Source organism: Aplysia californica, unplaced genomic scaffold (assembly GCF_000002075.1).
Source record: "Aplysia californica isolate F4 #8 unplaced genomic scaffold, AplCal3.0 scaffold00118, whole genome shotgun sequence".
Lineage (NCBI taxonomy): Eukaryota > Metazoa > Mollusca > Gastropoda > Aplysiida > Aplysiidae > Aplysia > Aplysia californica.
Window position 1 is genome coordinate 523196 of NW_004797388.1, and position 18046 is coordinate 541241.

At 40.2% G+C, this 18046-nt stretch overlaps 2 protein-coding genes across 2 annotated transcripts in view; one reads left to right on the top strand and one right to left on the bottom strand.

Annotated features, from left to right (window-relative positions):
• The first annotated feature begins 7182 nt into the window (after positions 1-7182).
• LOC101863576 (gamma-interferon-inducible lysosomal thiol reductase) lies at positions 7183-10338 on the top strand. The gene is made up of 2 exons (XM_005095970.3): positions 7183-7327; positions 9223-10338. Exon 2 carries the CDS (start codon positions 9233-9235, stop codon positions 9920-9922), a length of 690 nt encoding a protein of 229 aa, XP_005096027.1. The 5' UTR covers positions 7183-7327; positions 9223-9232; the 3' UTR covers positions 9923-10338.
• Positions 10339-13304: 2966 nt separating this feature from the next.
• The window catches only part of LOC106011446 (putative methyltransferase DDB_G0268948), a gene marked incomplete at its 5' end in the record, with an annotated part of 8099 nt that continues 3357 nt past the window's right edge, over positions 13305-18046 (bottom strand). Inside the window, 3 exon segments of the mRNA XM_013081157.1 lie at positions 13305-14000; positions 15969-16094; positions 17770-17864. Coding sequence (XP_012936611.1) covers positions 13913-14000; positions 15969-16094; positions 17770-17864 — 309 coding nt within the window.

The window sequence follows — 18046 nt, forward strand, 5'->3', positions numbered from 1 at the left end:
TGGGGCCTATTGAATGAGAAATAGACACCTTTACCTGTAGAACACTAGAGCCCCCTTGATGGTGTCAGTAATGAACAAGGTGACAGAGTTCATTAAGACTTTACAATAAGACAATGAGAGGGATTTGGGGGGGGGGGTGCTACACTCAGAAAGTCCGGATGCGGGTTAAAACTATGGATTTTAAGAAATAGGCACTTTTGGCTTCTTCAGACTTTCTTACAACTACATGTATTTCATTGCACAAGAACCCCGTAAGGCCTTATTTTTGACATACCAAGTCCAAACTTTCTTAGAAAATGTCCATTTTTTGGGGCTGCAATACAAGCATAACAGTTCATTTTATATTAGCCAATTAGATAATTTTCCTCAAGTGTCAGTAATGAACAAGGTGACAGATTTCATTCACCTTCACCTTCACCTATCCCGTAGACTGGATGTCCGTAGGGACGCTTTTGAAGATTTGGCCACCAGCTTCCTCCACTCCTTCCGGTCTTTCCTGAGCGTGTCTTTGAGGTCCAGGGCTGTCCATTCCTTGATGTTGTCCTCCCAACACTGCTTCGGTCTGCCTCCGCTTCCTTTTCCCTGGACGCTGCCTTGCAGGATTATCTTGGCAAAATCCGGATGAACGGTTGATGTGTCCATACCAGTGCAGTTTGCGGTTCCTGACCACAATTAGAATTCAGCATATGGTCCAATCGCATTTCTTATCCGTTGTTTGACTTCATCAACGAGATACCAAGGATTTTTCGGAAGTATCTCATCTCAACCACTTTGATCCTTCTTTCAAGGTCTGCATTCAAGGTCCAGGAATCACATGCATACACAAATATTGACTTGACCCGGGAACGCATCAGTCCGATCTTTGATCTGATGGTGATATTTCTCTCGTTCCTGGTGGTTTTCAACTCGGTTATTGCTGCTGAAGTTTGCGCTATTCTGGATAGTATTTCTGATTTTGATCCTTCGTCTGCCACTACTGCACCCAGGTATTTGAAGCTGCGTATGGCCTCAGGCCTCTGGTTGTTGACCTGGATGTCCATTGTGATGTTCTTGCTGCTGTTAGACATCAGTTTGGTCTTCTCAGCGCGATTTCCATGCTGTAGACCTTGGAGGTCTTTTCAAGACGGTCTACTAAGCTGACTAGTTCTTTCTCTATTCCGGGAAGGCCGTCTATGTCGTCTGCAAAACGGAAGTTAGTAATCGTTCTGCCCTCAATACTGACTGTTCTTTCGTGATCTTCAAGTGCATCTGTCACGCTCCTCTTTGTAACAGTACTTGGACGATAATATAGTGGTGTAACTATGTTGTGTGCTCGACAAGGGAAACTACTCTCCTGTTCATGCTGGACTAACGCTCTAAAATAAACGAACTCGGTATGGGTTGTACTGGGCTACGGATCAACATGGTGTGTTGGTTCTGTATCTTGTGTTAATTATATTTAAGATACATGTGGTCAGTCTAGGTTGATACCGACCATCCACACCTTTACACTCTCCAAGAAAATATTGAAAAGAGAGGATCAGAGCAGACAACCCTGGAGTACTCCCACTGTTGTTCGAAACCATTCCCCAATGCTGTTGTTGAAAAAGACTGCGCTTGTAGCTTTGTTGCATAGCTTTTCTATGATTTTGATAAGATTGGCGTTGATGTTATATAAGTTCATGGTTGTCCACAAAGCTTCCAGACATAGTCTGTCAAAAGCTTTATTGAAGTCCACAAATACGTGGCACAGCTCCTGTTGGTGTTGGAGGTACCTTTCCTTGATGATTCTCAGGTTGAATATTTGTTTAGTTGTGCTGCGCCCTGTCCTGAAGCCTGCCTGTTCTTCTGCTATGATTTTCTCTGCTTGTGGCTTCACTCTGTTGAGAATGACATTACGCATTACTTTACCAGGATGGCCAATCAGGCAAATAGATTTCAAATCTGGAGGAGAGGTATCAAGACCAATGGGACACCACCACATTGAAGCATTTAAAGAGACTGTTCAAACAAAACGCACTCCACACAATTCCGCAAAAGAACGTTTCTGTCATGAATATGTTGCCTCCACTTAAATACTATTTCTTAATTTTGGATTGGCAAGATTATTTTGAATGAACAAAAAAAGAAAAGAAAAAGAAACCAAGAAAAAAACCCAGCCTTGATGTCTAACACATATTGTTTTTATTCCGTAGCTCAGAATAAGGTTGGCATTTGTTATTACTATTATAGCTATTTCAATATTGTATACTGCAAAAACAGTGGTTATGCCAGAGAAGAAAAAGCGTGACGTCATAGAGCGAAACTGGTGCCATTTTGGTTTCATCGGCCCCGAATTACCATCAAGCAAGTCTCAAACCACATACTGCAGAAAAAAAACGTAAAATGGTGTTGCCCAAGCCTGATATTTGGCGACCTTTCGGGTTTTAGCTCTGGACACTTAGATGGGCCAGAAGAAGTGCATAAACACTTTCCAACCCATATCATGATTTTTTTAATTAAAAAAACTGACATCTCTCTTTTCCGTTGTACCCTTCATCTGTACAACGCTTATCCCCTCTCAACAGAAAGCACTATGCGCTTTCAAATCTATATTATTACCCCAGCAGACCCCAGAAGCCACAAATAAGTTATAGTTCATTACAAAAAGTACCCTTTTCTACGACAGGAACATTTCATTTTCTTTTTCCAATCACAAGAGACTAATCGTGAACATTTCGGCTTTAACACTGTTTTTACCTGTAGAAGAAGAAGAAGAAGAAAAAGGAGAAGAAGGAGAAGAAGAAGAAGAAGAAGAAGAAGAAGAAGAAGAAGAAGAAGAAAAAGAAGAAGAAGAAGAAGAAGAAGAAGAAGAAGAAGAAGAAGAAGAAGAAGAAGAGGAAGAGGAAGAGGAAGAGGAAGAGGAAGAAGATATAAATAGCATATTATTATTTCATTCTGCGCTTTTCCATTTTCTTTTTAATAAATGCCCAATGTGCACTACATGTACTTTTTTATAACAGTATCACACATCAGACAGAGAGAGAGAGTGACAAAGAGTAAAAAAGAGAGAGAAAGAGAGAGAGACAGAGACAGAGACAGAGACCGAGACAGAGAGACAGAAGAGAGAGAGAGAGGGGGGGGAGGGGGAGAGAGAGAGGGGGAGAGAAGAGAGAGACTGGAGAGAGAGATAGTGAGACAGAGAGATGGAGAGAAAAAGAGATGGAGAGACAGAGAGAAAAAGAAGTAAAAAGACGCTCTGAAAAAGACAGAGAAAACGAAAGGACCGAGAAATAGAGAGAGAGAGAGAGAAAGAGGGGAGGGAGATACAGAGATACAGAGAGAAAGAAAGATTAAGAAAACGGGACGTTTGCGGCAAAAGAAACCAACCAACAACCAACAACAAACAAACTAGTCGCTTATCTCATCATGAAATGATGTGACATCTCCAAACAAAAATTAATGGCTCATGTATAAGATTGTGCAACATCATTGTAAAATCAGGCGCACGTCAAAATGATGAACACAAAGAAACCGACATTTTACCGCCCTTAGGCAGTTTCCTACGATTTCTTAAATATATTTAATACTATTTTTTGTTATTTGTTTGTTGCTGTTTAGTAGTGTTTTTGTGGGGCTTTTTTTGTTTTGTTGTTGTTGGGGGGTTTGGGGGCTTTTTTTTCTTAATCCTTGAATATTCATTAAAAACGTATTTTAATTCTGTGTTGATTTTATTTCTTAAAAACGTTGATAAAAAGGGGAAAAAAAGTAAATTAGCAGTTTCCAAGAACGCCCTTGCTTTGGGAGTCATCAAGCGTTGGCAACTTTAAGCTTGCTAACTTTACTCATGAAACCAAGTGCCCTCCCCCTCCCCTCCCAAAAAGACCCCTCCTTCAATCGCTGATATCTCAACCTCTTTCTCCTTACGTCAAAAGCAAGGTAAACGAACAGGTTGTAAGAGTGTTCGAATAACTCCATCATCTGCCCACAATTTGACGAGCACCCGATTCCTCCGCGTCGAGACACAAACCTATCAAGCAAAGGCGAACACGAACGTGTTACATCGAGGAGCAAAAATCCACAAAGGTACATCCGCTTTCGACCTAGACCTGAAGCGATAATCATTTTCCAGACCGAAGAATACATATCAACGATTAGCTTGACGTTCTCACGTGATATTCCATAAGACCCTTGAACAAAAATGAACTTAACTTTTCAATAGTTATCAAGAGGGGGCTCTCGTGGTCTAGAGTACGTGTTGACTCTCATTCTCATTCAATAGGTTCCGTGTTCAAAATCTGACATCGGCAGAAAATATTTTTCTTCTAAATTTTCTCCTTTTCTCCTTTTCGTGCTCTTGAGCCATGTTCTGTCGTCTGCTTTCGTCCCCACTTTCTGCCCCCCCCCCTCTTTCTACTTCTACTCCTTGGCTCCTTTTAGCCTCACCACTGATCTTAAGGTAGGTATGGTCGAACACCTAACCTTCTCGGATAAGGGCAAAAAATCTCGGAGATCCCATGTGCAAGTTGCGCACGTTAATAATCCTTTGGCCGTCCTAAAATCGATAAGAATAAGCTTCGTCCACAACCCGGGAAAAATTTAAATTACATGTAAATCCTACTAAACTGATAATGCTTGATGTCTTCCGGGCGTTCGTAGGACCGTATGCAGTTGCGAGACCCGAAAAATGCTTACAAAAAAGTTATTAACGCGCCTGCATCAATAATTGATAGGGTGAATGACTTACAAACAGCTTCAAAATCCGGTCTCTCGGTGCGAGTACGTGTCCAACGCCGGTGGACAGCCTGGGGGAGGTAGAATAGGCGATAAAAGCTAGGGGGAAAAAACCCTCAAGAATCAAATAACCGAATACTACCAAATAGAATTGTTGTTCAATTTCTCTTATCGTTTCACCTCTTGTGTTAAAATGATAATCACTGTATCTACTTACTGACATTCTGACAGCCAATGATTGTCTGATACAAATAAAAGGTCAGTCACATGGCACCCGACAAAAACGGACACAGACAAAAGTACAAAATTAAACAAAAACAAAACATTATCGACCAACTCACATGTGACGGACTTAACTTTTTTTTTTAGCCCACAACAAGAAATATTAGTATGCACATTATGACCCTCCACACTATTGTTATGAAGGCAATGTAAATGAAACATTTGAAATCAATTTCATGAGCTAACGATAATTACCCCCCTCCCCCAATCCTCCACACAAACCCCAACAAAAATAAACAAATAAATAAATAATAAGTACATGAAATATAATAAATAAATTAAACAACATAAATATAATAGATAAACTTAAAGACAAAATTACATAAGTAAATAAATAAATAGATAAACAAATAAATAAATAAATAACAAAAATGATACAAACCTGGACGCCAAGTTTCAAATATGAGTGAACAGGCAATAGAGAGTTCTGTAAGGTTAAAGACTTGGGTTTTTTAAGATAATTTAGAGTCGATAGTTGTTGCATATCACGTCAAGTTTTGCTCTAAATCTATAGATAAGTGGCCTCATTTCAAATCAATACATGCATAATGAAATTCACACTATTTTTTAAACAGCATAGCCCATAGTTTGATTCAAGTTTTACCCGACTATAAACAAAAGATCCCACCAGTTTGTCTGTTTCCCAGCTTTATCAGCTGCTTGCACAGTATGCTTCCCAAAGTTTCTGAGCCTTCTGCCGTTTTCTCCTTCTTCTTCTTCTTCTTCTTCTTCTTCTTCTTCTTCTTCTTCTTCTTCTTCTTCTTCTTCTTCTTCTTCTTCTTCTTCTTCTTCTTCTTCTTCTTCTTCTTCTTCTTCTTCTTCTTCTTCTTCTTCTTCTTCTCCTCCTCTCTGTTCTCTGCTTTCCTCAGATAGTCACCCATCATCGTCTTCCCTGTCCACTCTGTGATGTTGTTCTCCTATCTCCTTCTCTTCCTTCCACTCTTTCTCTTCCTTGTACGGTTCCTTGTAGGATTGTTTTGGCAATTCCTGTGAACTTTGTGATGTGCCTATACCATTTTAATTTTCGTTTCTTTACTGTGGTCAGATCTTCATGCTGCTCCACTGTATTTGTGATTCTGTTCCGTACCTCAGCATTTGAAATGTGTTCTTTGTATGAGATGTCAAGGAGTCTGCGGTAACATTTCATCTCAGTTGTCAGAATCCTTTTCTCCAATTCTGCTGTCAATGTCCACGACTCACAGGCGTATAAAATATTGAGATGACCGGGTGAGCGCATCAGTCTGATCCTCGAGTTGAGCATGATGTTTCTGTTCTTTCTAATAGCCTTCAGTTTTGACAGCGCAGCAGCCAACTGCATGGAGATCAGTGCCAAGAAAACAAGCTAATGACCAGTTACACCAATGGCATCAACGCGAACATCAAAGTCAGTGGCGAGAAACTTGAGACCGTTAACAGCTTCTGAGGTCTGTTTGGGTAATAATATAGATTTTAAAGCGCTTAGTGCGTTCTGTTGAGAAGGAAAAAAGCGCTATTATTATAGAAATGAAAGGTACAAGAGAAAAATGAGATGTCACTTTTTTGATAAAGTGAGTAATGTTGTGGGTTGGAAAGTATTTATGCGCTTCTTCTGGCCCATCTCAGTGTCCAGGGCTAAAAACTGAGGAGTCGCCCAACATCAGGCTTGGAATATAAGCTATAGCTTTACTATGGAAAAACGTGGGGTTTCAGGCATTTCATTTTTATTTTTTTTATCAAAATGTCAAAAAGTGAGATCCCATGTTTTTCATGTGTGCCCTTCAAATGTTATTATCATCATCATCATCATTACTATTATTATTATTATTATCATTATTATTATGATGATGATGATGATGATGATGATAATGATGATTATGATGATGATGATGATGCTGATGATGATGATGATGATGATGGTGATGATGATGATTAATTATTAATTATTTTTATTATTATTATTATCATTATTATTATTATTATTATAATTTTATTATTATTATTAGCCTATTATTGTTTTTATTATTATTATTACTATCATTATTATTATCTTTTTTATTGTTATTACCAGCAGTGTTTTCACACACGGAGAATGCAACTACTATTGTCCACCTAAGGTTTTTTTTGTTTTGTTATGTTTTTGGTGTTGTTGTTTTTTGGACACGATCTATCAGTCACATGTGCGTAAGTGCAAAAGATAAACGAAAGTGGCCTGCCTACACCTTGTCATTGTCGCCTCGTGCCTGCGTGGGTCGTAGGGTGATAATAAACTAAAGACACACATAGTATTTAAATGCTACTCCACAATTCCTCGTCACTTCATTTTGAACCAAGCTTTGAGACAGACCAGCAGCAGCACGAGCAGGGCTTCTACACTGTGAGTATCCTTACCGTAACAAGAAAACTCAAACACGCTGAAACATCTATCGTCCTCAGATTATTTTCGCCTCCTACTTCTTTAATGTGTATGTTACTCCCTGGGAACACCTCTAATCCCGGGCACTTGTATGGCTTACTTGTGCTGCAGGTGCTGTAAAACTCCTATGAAAACAAAGATTTAACCTGCACTTATTTCACACGTTTGATCTCCTGTAGTTATTTTTTTTATCTGTTTGTGTTGCAAGTGCAGTAGAGCTCTTACCAAGATTTTAAAAAACTACGCTTTCACATTGTTCGCACTGTCGGGCTCAGGTTACTAATGACTAGTCTACCAAAGGAGCCGTGTCTCTGCTGGCCAATATTGTAGCTTTATTATAATGCAACAGGTAGAAAGATCCATATTATTCACTGAAGTTTCGTTAAGAAGATTTTTTACGTCCCCTATTGATTTAATTTAGATTTAGAAGACGGGCTTCAACCCTGCCTGTCAGGGTCGATCTAGACCGAGAGGAATACATCATCCAAGCAAGATGACCGAGATACTCGATAAAAACTCTCTCCAATCGGGAATCAAACTCAGGTCTCTAGCATGCGAAAGTGAAGCGCACAGCCACTATGCCACAGACGCCAGAAGGGCATACGTGAACAGTAGAGGACGTTCTGAATCTCCTCGAGATGAAGGTTGATGTCGAAGTCGATACGTTAACTCTTTTACATCGCAGCGGACGCATAATAATATTATTGTTTCTTATCAGCTGAAGACCAAAGGCAATATGCTGCAGCACTGTTGGTACAATCATACACAGAATAACAATACATGAATAAGAACACGAATATGTTTACTTCATTACAATGTTCTGCATTTATTGTTGTCTGTCTTTATGAGTTTCAGAAAAAGAACGCAAAATTGAAGCATCTGTATGAATAATTAAGTAATGCTACAATCGTTTAATCCACCAGAAAAAACAAACAATCAAAACAGAACCCACCACAAAAAAACAAACAAACAAATAAACCAATAACAACAAAACAACCACAATAATCAAAAACAAAAACATAACAAAACAGGACATCTTCAAGCGTTGTCGAATAACCACAACGCGTACCTCGATGAGTTGAAAAGGAAACACAACATGTACTTTAAAAAAATAAGTTACGAAAACTCTCCTCACCAATCCAGAAGGAGAAAAAAGAAAACTATTGAGAAAACGTTCAAGTGACTCCCGAGTCGAAGTATAGGTATTTTAACTTATACTTTATCCTGTCTAACATTGGTTGATTTATTTTTGGGCACTCAACTTAAACTGGTAACCCCCCTCCCCCCCAAAAAAAATTAAATTTAAAAAAAATATATATAATATAAATAAAAAGGCAGCCCTTTTTATTGAGTATAAGATTTCGTCTTTTGAGGCTAAATAGCCTAAAAAGTAGGACATGCTATAAAAATAATGCTTTGGCGCTTCAATTAGGGTTCAAAACACCAACATAAAAAAGGATAATTGGCTTTTTTTAAATAAAAAAAAGACCTTGTAGCGGGGTTTTTTCCTATTCTTTGGGGGAGGGGCGGGGGGTGATAACGTTTATGCCTCTGTTTATGAGTGGCCCCGGTAACATTCAAACATTTTTACCCAAGAAAGATTATAGTAAATTCAACTCGACAGCAAAGAAATTGATCCGCCGACACACTCCTCGAGTTTCTGTTGTTACCAGGACATTCTTAAATTTTGTGTTTTCTTCGTTTTTTCCAGTTTTGTTTGTTTGTTTTTTGTTTTTGTTTTCATCTATAAATTATGTAGTCATTGCCTTGTAATCAATGATTGAACATCTGAAAACGGTCAAGATCAGATTTTCCACAGAGTTGGATAACACATATATTCTGTTTTATCATTTCAGTTCCATAAGTATGAAGTACACGATTCTTCTCGCCCTTGTTGCCATGGCAACAGCCGCGGACGCTGCATCCCTCTGCAAGAATGAGGATACAGCCGTGGCCGACCTGACGGAAGCCGCCATCTTGGAAACTGCGCCACCGGTGAACGTGACCCTGTACTACGAATGCCAGTGCGGCGGCTGTCAGCAATTCATTACAGACGTTCTGTCCAAAGCGGTTGACGTGCTCGGAGAGAAGGGCACCTACATGGACTTCAACTTTGTTCCTTACGGCAACGCTCAAGAATCTTATGACAAGTCCAAGAAAAGGTGGGTCTTCACTTGTCAGCATGGCCCTGGAGAATGTTGGGGAAACCTAGTGGAAACTTGCGCGATCCACTACAAGCCAAAGTTCGAGGATCACTACAAGTTCATTCACTGCTTTGAGGAAAACTTTTCCTACCCATCATCTGATTGGAAACCGGTTCTGGAGAAGTGCGGAAAACTCCACAATATGCCCGTGGAAGAGATCGGGTCGTGTGTGACCAGTGACATTGGGAACCAACTCGAGCACCAGATGGCGGAGAGGACCGTAGCCCACCATGTGCAGTGGGTTCCTTGGGTTATCATCAACGGAGTCTTCTACAAGGATGCTGCCGATGACCTCTTGACTGCGGTGTGCAAAGCTTACACCGGGCCCAAACCCAAGGGGTGTCCACAGTGAGCTTTGACTTGTGGTTTATGACGTCGTTGGTTTAGTAGTTAGGCTGTTTGACTCGAAATCGCAAGGTAGTGGGTTTGAGTCCCATCAGCAACCCGACGTTGTGTCCATGGGAAAGACACTGTACACAAAATTTCCTCACTTCACCCAGGTGGGAATGGGTACCCGGCTATTGACAGCGAAAGATCATGTCAGTTTGTTAGTGTTAGTGTTTGAGCGCTAAATCAGGAAGCCAACAAATTTTCGGAATAATTTAGGGTCTGCTGGGGTATTAATAATAATATAGACAGTAAAGCGCATAGACTTTGCCGTTGAGCTTTGGTATGCGCTAGACAAATGTCATTTATTATTAGTTGTATAATGAATGTTGATGTTGTTGTTGGAAATAAAATACTGTCAGAACTCAACTACTAAGAAAACACTTGGCCTTGTTAAGATTAAGTAGAACTTCTTTTAATATGTTATGAGACTTTACAGAGTGTGTTCTAATTTGAATACAAAGCATCTAACCTATAGTTCATTATTATAAAAATGATTCTATCTGTATGAAATAGGGAAGATTTGCCCTTTTTCCAGCAGCACAACGAAAGCTCAATAACTTGTCACGCGCAAAATGTTGTATTTTCTCACATTTCATAAAGTACGAATTAGCACCTCAAGCGCAAACATGATAGTAGGACCAAGCTAACAAACCACCCCCCAAAAAAACAACAACAACAACAACACCAAATAAATACAAAAAAACCACAAAAAAACTAATGACAAGCCACATTTTAAGAGTGCAGAGAAAATGGAATTGCAAAGTTTGAAAGTCCGTATATCATGGTGAGAATGGCATTTCTTTTACCTTAAATAGCACTGGACTTCTATAATGCGCTCAAGTCAAATATTTCCTAAACTATCAAACATAGACTCTCCAGCTTTTGCACAATGACTTGTATCAATTTGTCTTAACTGATCAATATTTCAAAAAAAGAAACACGTTAGCTTTTTTCTAGAAAATCTCTTAATAAATACTAATAAAACATCCAAGTGGGTGGTTTCTACAAATTTTTAAAAAGTTTACAGCTGCGACAATATCGCTTGTAAAAACAAGTCCGTCTTTTTTTCTAATCGCGACACTATGCTTATTGAACTCAAATTTTCAGTACAATTTAGTGCAAACATTTCTCCACTTTAAAATTAATTTTTTGTTAACGTTTTGCCACTAAAAAGTGTCATTGGTGAGCTGAGACGTAGGCCATACGGATAAAATATACAAAAATGTGTGTGCGAAGCAGGAAGTGCTGTGAACAATCTCATTTTTAGCTTGACGGAAGATTTGTAGTATTTTATATAAATTTATAAAGAAAAGCTTTTTTCATCTAGTCTCAATGATTTTGGAACAATATGATTAAGTTAAGACAAATTGATACAAACTGCTCTGCAAAGTATGGGTGACATTGATTCAACATTTGATATATGTGAGGATAAGTTGCGCCCCGTATTTTTGACGCGCTATAGTTGGGTTATCCGTGGGATCAGTTGCAGAGAAGAAATTTCGATTTTTTAAGAAAATGCAACAAAGAAGATTTTTTTTAAAAATCATTCTCTTCTAAAATTGTGGCTCATCTATTAATTCCACGGAAGTCTTCAATTACTTTTAAAAAGAGAGAACATTTCCGCCTTCGTAGTTTTAGTTGAGACTTTGATACAGCCCTACTGGGCACGTCAAGCTCCGAGACTGCCCTGTCTTGTAAACAGGAGTACACAAATTGTTAACGCTTCATCATCATAACGTGCTAGGTCTGAAACAGACATCGGCGATCATGGTTCCCTATAGATTCATTTCTCCCCCTGGAATGCTCTCTAAAAAAGTTATCCTGGTGTGTTTCCCCGTCATTCGCTAGTTCAGGTTTTTCCAAATACGTTACTTTGGGTCTACCAGTTCTGTTTGCCTTCAATTTGTTTCCAACGAGAGTAAGTAAGATAATCAAAAAATTTATGTTGATTTAAGTGTCCCAGTAAACTGCATTTGTCGCTTCTAAATTGTTCCTATTAGTGAGTGGCCCAGAGACAGCGTACACAAAAGATATTCCCTTCTCTTCTGAATGACACAGTTTCTTTAGCGCTATTGCTCAAAGCAGGTTTGGGTTTCCCGAGTATGATACAGCACAAGGACCTGTCAAATTGATTAACAATGTAGGTATCGATAAAAGCAAACCATAATCACGTAATACTATTAATCAAACATGAAGTACAGGCTCTGTCACACTCTGTGTTATTAGTTTATCGCTTGATAACGGAGAGACTAAGTCTACTGCAGGGCTTACTATTCACCTCTTTGTAAATCGTCAGTGCTCTATATAACTCGTGATGTGATGTTTTGTAATTATATAATGAGGACATACAGATAAGTCACAATATTCTAAAAGAGTGTGGTGTTTTTGCCTCCTTTACTGCTTTCTTTAAAAATCCCCCCCCACGATAATCCCATGGTTAACCCAGCCCACGTAGAGTAAAATAAATGGTTTATTCACCACGAAATACTGCCTTTTGAAATTTCGAATGACCACTTTCTCCACTTTCCTAAAATGTGACTTATCTGATCTGGTTTTTCCACTGGAGTCTTCAAACGGTGTGCATCCGGTCCTTTAACACACCTTCTTGTCAGTTTATTCCAACGGTAATCAACAATTGTCGCAAGCAGGAGGGCGATTTGGCTTTTTTATACGTTAATTATACACCATTTTCAACACTTTATAGTTGGTTGAGAGGCGTGGCCTCCGAATTTATTGGTAATCTCTGATAGGACCGCGCCAGAGAGTTGGAGAATCTTCATACTCTCCAAAACAAGTCAAGTTCAGACCGCCCCGCTGGGATTCGAACCTGGGTCATCCGCTCAGTAAACTACACTGTATCATGATACCAACCAAGCTTTTAAAGGCCCAAGGAGCGAACGAGAAAAGAAACCGTTCTGAGGGCTAAATCCAGTTAGTAGAACAAAAGTTCCCTTGTGGGCCGATGTTCACCCTTTGCAGGCGAAAATGATCTTGATTTCACATCACATGATTTTAACTTTTGTTTTTTGTCGGGGTTTTGGGGGAGGGGGGGTGTAGGGAGATGGCTAATCAAGCCGATCTTCGCCCCGGAATGTCTATTGAAGTGGGACCAGGGGACGTATGGTGCTGTACTACTCGGCTGGGATGTGAGGCACTCTCAACTTTTCACAGCTCCGCCGTAAGCTTACAAAAGCACCATAAAAAGAAAATTAACAGCAGTATTGAGATAAAGAGGCTTTTTTCAGCGTAACCATAAGAAGGTGTTCTTACGAAATGTTAAAGTTAATCTTTCGAAAACGAGTCACAGTTTCACTTTCATATTTTTTTCACATAATTAGGGTAACTGATCAGGCTTTTGATTTAGAATATTTTTTAAAGGCGCCTAAAATGAAGAAAGGTGTTTTGTCAGCTTACAGCAGAGTGGCGTCTCCGTTCTTCGCCTCGGGAGCGTCTGAAGTTGCTCGGATCATGTAAATTTCACGAGCATAACGAGAACCATGGGTTTTGATCAAATCGTAACCAGCCATTCGATGTTTACCTAAATTAGTAGCAAAGTCATTTAGAAATTAGAATCTGCAAAAGCGAATCGTTCCTCTCCCTGAGTTTTATTTCTTCTATTTCTGTCTCTTCCCATGGTTCCAAACAGTCTCTGGTAGTTTTGGGGTTTTTTTGGTATCGTTTGTTGTTTTATTCGTTTGTTCTTTGGCAGTAGACTGCTTTTCAACAAAAAAGGGGGGAGGGGAGGGAATTAATATGGTGGGAAACGGCGAGACTGACAATATTTTGAAAGAAAATAATTTTTTATTTAAAGATCTGTTTTTAAAAAGTGTATTCCGGTCTTTAACACATACTGAAAAAACGCACAATCTATGCTTACACGAAGGCGACAAAAACAAGCCAGTTTCAGGAGTTGAACTCATGGACAGGGACCTTTTCTCCGCTTCGCTTGCTCTTATGCTGGCTTCTGTGAGATGGCTTGTAGCAGTGGGGTGCGGACTGTAAACTTCTTGTTCGCGTCTCCATCTTGCCACTCAGTGAACCTGGACAGAGAAGAGGGGAGATCAAGACATGTGGTAAGGTAGACTGACTCTTCAAGGAGGTCCAAAAGTTTGAGAAAGGTTTTTGTCATCGATATGTTATATACATATAAGTGTTTTTCACGCCCCGATCGACAACAAATTTAGATAATTTACGAGCTGGGCTTCCGAGCCTGACTGACTTTCAGGGCCTACTCGAACTGAGAGGGATACAACATCCCAGGAGAAAGACGGGGATACTCGACAAAAATTCTCCCTATACAGAAATCGAACTCTGGTCTCCAGTGTGTGATAGCAAAGGCTTAACCCCTATACCACAGACACTGGTTTTGCCATCGATTTGGTCTTCGATTTATCAAGGGTCATGTGGTGAAAATACTCGTAGTAACATTTCGTGAAAGTAAACTTGGGCCTACATTCCAAACTTATTTGGCCTGTTACACATAACCAGGGGCTCCACTCGGATGCATTCCTTTTGGACCAGTTTTTGTAACACCCGATCACTTTTGGACCAGATGAACAGGTAAATTTATTTCATCAGGTAGTAATCGGCCAAAACAACGAAAACAGTTTAACAGCATATCGAAAACATTATTTAGGTCAATGAATGTCAGAGAAAAGCGTAATTCTGCTTACCATACTGACTTTATTTTGAGAATGCCTTACCCTGCCTAGCTGTGTTTTTAGATTTGACTTTTAAATTGTACCAAGAGCGCGCGTGCGTGTGTGTGTGAGGGGGTGTTTTTATGTGTGTGTGAAGGTGTGGTTTTTATGTGTGTGTGGGGGGGGGGGGGGTATTTACACACTATTCACGCTTACTAGAGTGCTTCAAAGTGGTGCATTAAAGAAACAGGCAAACAAAATGAACTTTAATTCAGCTGCAAAATGACAGAATCCTAAATATCTATGCTGCTCGAGGTCCTACTTCCACTTCAAGGAACTTTGTAGTCAGAAGGAATTCTTCCCTCCACTCTTCACAGGGTCACATTTTGGTCGCCTTGCGTCTTTGTAAATGACGATATGAGAACTAGGGTTCCAAACTAACTTTTACCCGTGTTTCAACGAGAGGTGCAATTTCCACGAGGGAATGGTCATCCAGGGTGTACAAAGTTGTCGTGGAAGTACTGGTGAAAGCTGTGAGGGAGAAACTGCCACTGCCGTTGCTGTGTTTATTTACAGTTGAGGGAAATGGAAAGAGGATGAGGAGGGACGGAGGGGGAATGGAATGAAGGATAGTATTATATTTGTGAACGTTCGTCACTTTGGTCGCCTAAAACTTCGGAAAAAATTGAAGTTTCGAATTTGAAAAAATGAACAGTGGTTCAGAATTTAAAAGGTGCACGGTTATATTAAGGATTCTAAAGTCACTGTAGTTTAACTATCAGTTTTTCATTACTTTCTTTCAGATCTAATCTTGGGAACGTCCGTCTTTTGAGACGCCTTTGTAAACGAGTGAGGCTTCCGTTCACAACCAGTGAGCACTGGTTCCATGCAATGACTTGACGATCGATTCTTTTGAGTCCGTTCATCGAACGGGTACCCAGCTAGTGAAGGATAACGGAAGAGAGAAAGAGTGGGAACAGAGGTACTGGATAAAAAGAGAGGATGGTGAGAAAAAAAAAATGAAAGCTAGAAAGAGAATGAAAGTTTGGGTGGGGTGGGGATGAGAATGGAGAAGACGTTTAGGGATATGGAGACACTGGGGGCGGGGTGGAAGAGGAGGAGTTGTAGAGAACAATAGGGAGTGAGAGAGAAAGGAGATGGATAGATAGTAACATAGCGTGGTAGAGAGAGTGAAATCGGGAGAGACGGGGTGGGTGAGGGAGAATGGAGAGGAGAAAGAGACTTTGGCTGAGAGAGAGCGGGAGAGAGAGGGTGAGAGAGAGAGAGAGAGAGCGAGTGGGAGAGAAAGAGAGCGAGAGAGAGAAAGGGGGGGAGGGGAGACATTACTGAAACCTAAGTTGTTCTTACATTTTCAAAAACTCCTGGCGAAATCCTTGATGGCTGCGGTTGAAGGCAGTAAAGTTGTGTATGGTCAACAGAGAATTAAGGGCACTCTCGGCCGTATGTTCAGCTGTGTTATAAGCAATTGGGTACCTGGAAAAGGGTTTAAAAGAATTAGAGTTACGATGTAATTGTGTAGGAGCGTGGTGAAATCGGGCACTCGACAAAATAATGAAATCGAAGAAACCAACATTTTTTCCAACCCCTGGACAATTTTGAACCGTCTGTGTGCTTTGAGCGACCGTATTTCGGGCTAATATCACATACATATATACATATAATAATATATATATAATAATAATATATATATATATATATATATATATATATATATATATAGTCGAACCTGCCTGAAACGGAAACCTGTATAAAACGGAAACCTGTCTTAAGGGAATCTCCCCGTTCCCCCCTTGATATTCCTCTTTAATAACCTGCATAAAACGGAAACCTATCCCACACGGAAACAGAAAGAAAAATCCGCTCTCTTCCAATTGTGAGAAAGCCTAGGTTTCACCTGTCTAAGATGGAAAATGATTTGCCTGCTCAGCCCTGATTTGAAACAAAACTCGCAAGTTTGGTTCCGCCGGTTCTAAACTTAACGCCATGACCATGCCGCTGGGCGATGAAGGGGAAAAGGGGTGCAATTTGGGGGTAGACGTTACCCAAGGACCTAACTGTATAACCTCCTTGATGTTACCCTATCTATATGGGCCCTGAGAGATGCAGATGGTCAGGGTGGTGTGGATGTAAAATCTCACGACTGCCCGTTGGAGTGCTCGAGTACCGAGCCACTACGCAAACCTTTCTGTGTAGCCAGAAGTCAGAGGTGGGAAATTAGATTGACCAATGCCTGCCGCCCTGATCGTACGGCCATTGAGAAAAGAGTTCCTCGAATCGTTGTTACATGGCAGCGAGGGGGGGCATTGGTTGACTGTGCTTGTTACACCGGTGGGAAGCAAAGGAGATTTTCAAACCTTTCTGTTTTTAATAGGTCAAACAATGGTCCCATGAAAGGCAAGCACTGGTGGTAAATTGGATAAGTAAGACTGACGCATGTCATTATCAGATAGGATAGCAATTGAGAGGTGTGAAGTTTTGACCACTGCTTGCCGATCGGACAAGCGATCCTTGGTCCACTGGCTGGGCCTTTGACCCCCACACACACACACACACACACACACACACACACATCCCCCCCCCCTCCCATCTCTCACTAATTTCTCATGTCTAGGACGGAAAATGTCTTAGACTGAATTCTTTTAATGGCTCCCTTGCGATTCCGTCTTACACAGGTTCGACTGTATACCTCATCTCTCCCAGCATTCATCCGTCTCTCCTCATCCCTCTCCCGTACCTTCCACCCTTCCCCCACTTCCAATTCCGCAAACCCTCCAAAATATATATATATATTATAATGCATATATGTATATATTATTATTATATATATTAGATCAAATGTACATCTCTGTCCCTTTCTCTAACTGCCCTTTCCTATTTTAGATCAAATTATGGATCCACAGCGGTGGCGACTCCGATGCCCTGACAGGCAATACTGCTAATTTTGTTTTTATCTTTAAGTTTGTAGCGCCTTAGAAGCACGACTCCAACGTGCAAACTGGCCTAGGTTAGAATAATGTTGAATAAACAATAATTTTGTCTGTACTGAGTTCACAACTCGACGACCTGTGAAGTTACTGCAAGTTGTGTTCACCCCATACTAATCGAAGTTTCAAGACACTAAGATTTATTTTCAGAACGGCACACTCACTTGACTGACTTGGTGTAGGGCAACCGAAGGTCTTTGAATTCTGAGAAAGTTTCTTGTTCGGCTACCCCTTCCATGTTTGGAAGCATTGAGTAGATCTAGAATGTAGACAAAGACAACTTGGTGGTGACCTGAGTCCCCAAAAAACGCAAAGTCCATTACCACAACAGAAAAAAGAACTTATACGCTGACTTTTGTCGGATATAATGATGATGACGATAATAATAATGATGATGATGATGATGATGATGATGATGATGATGATGATGATGATGATGAT

Bases quoted from the DNA above. Each gene is read 5' to 3' on its own strand.
- LOC101863576 (XM_005095970.3), top strand. From the start codon at position 9,233: ATGAAGTACACGATTCTTCTCGCCCTTGTTGCCATGGCAACAGCCGCG.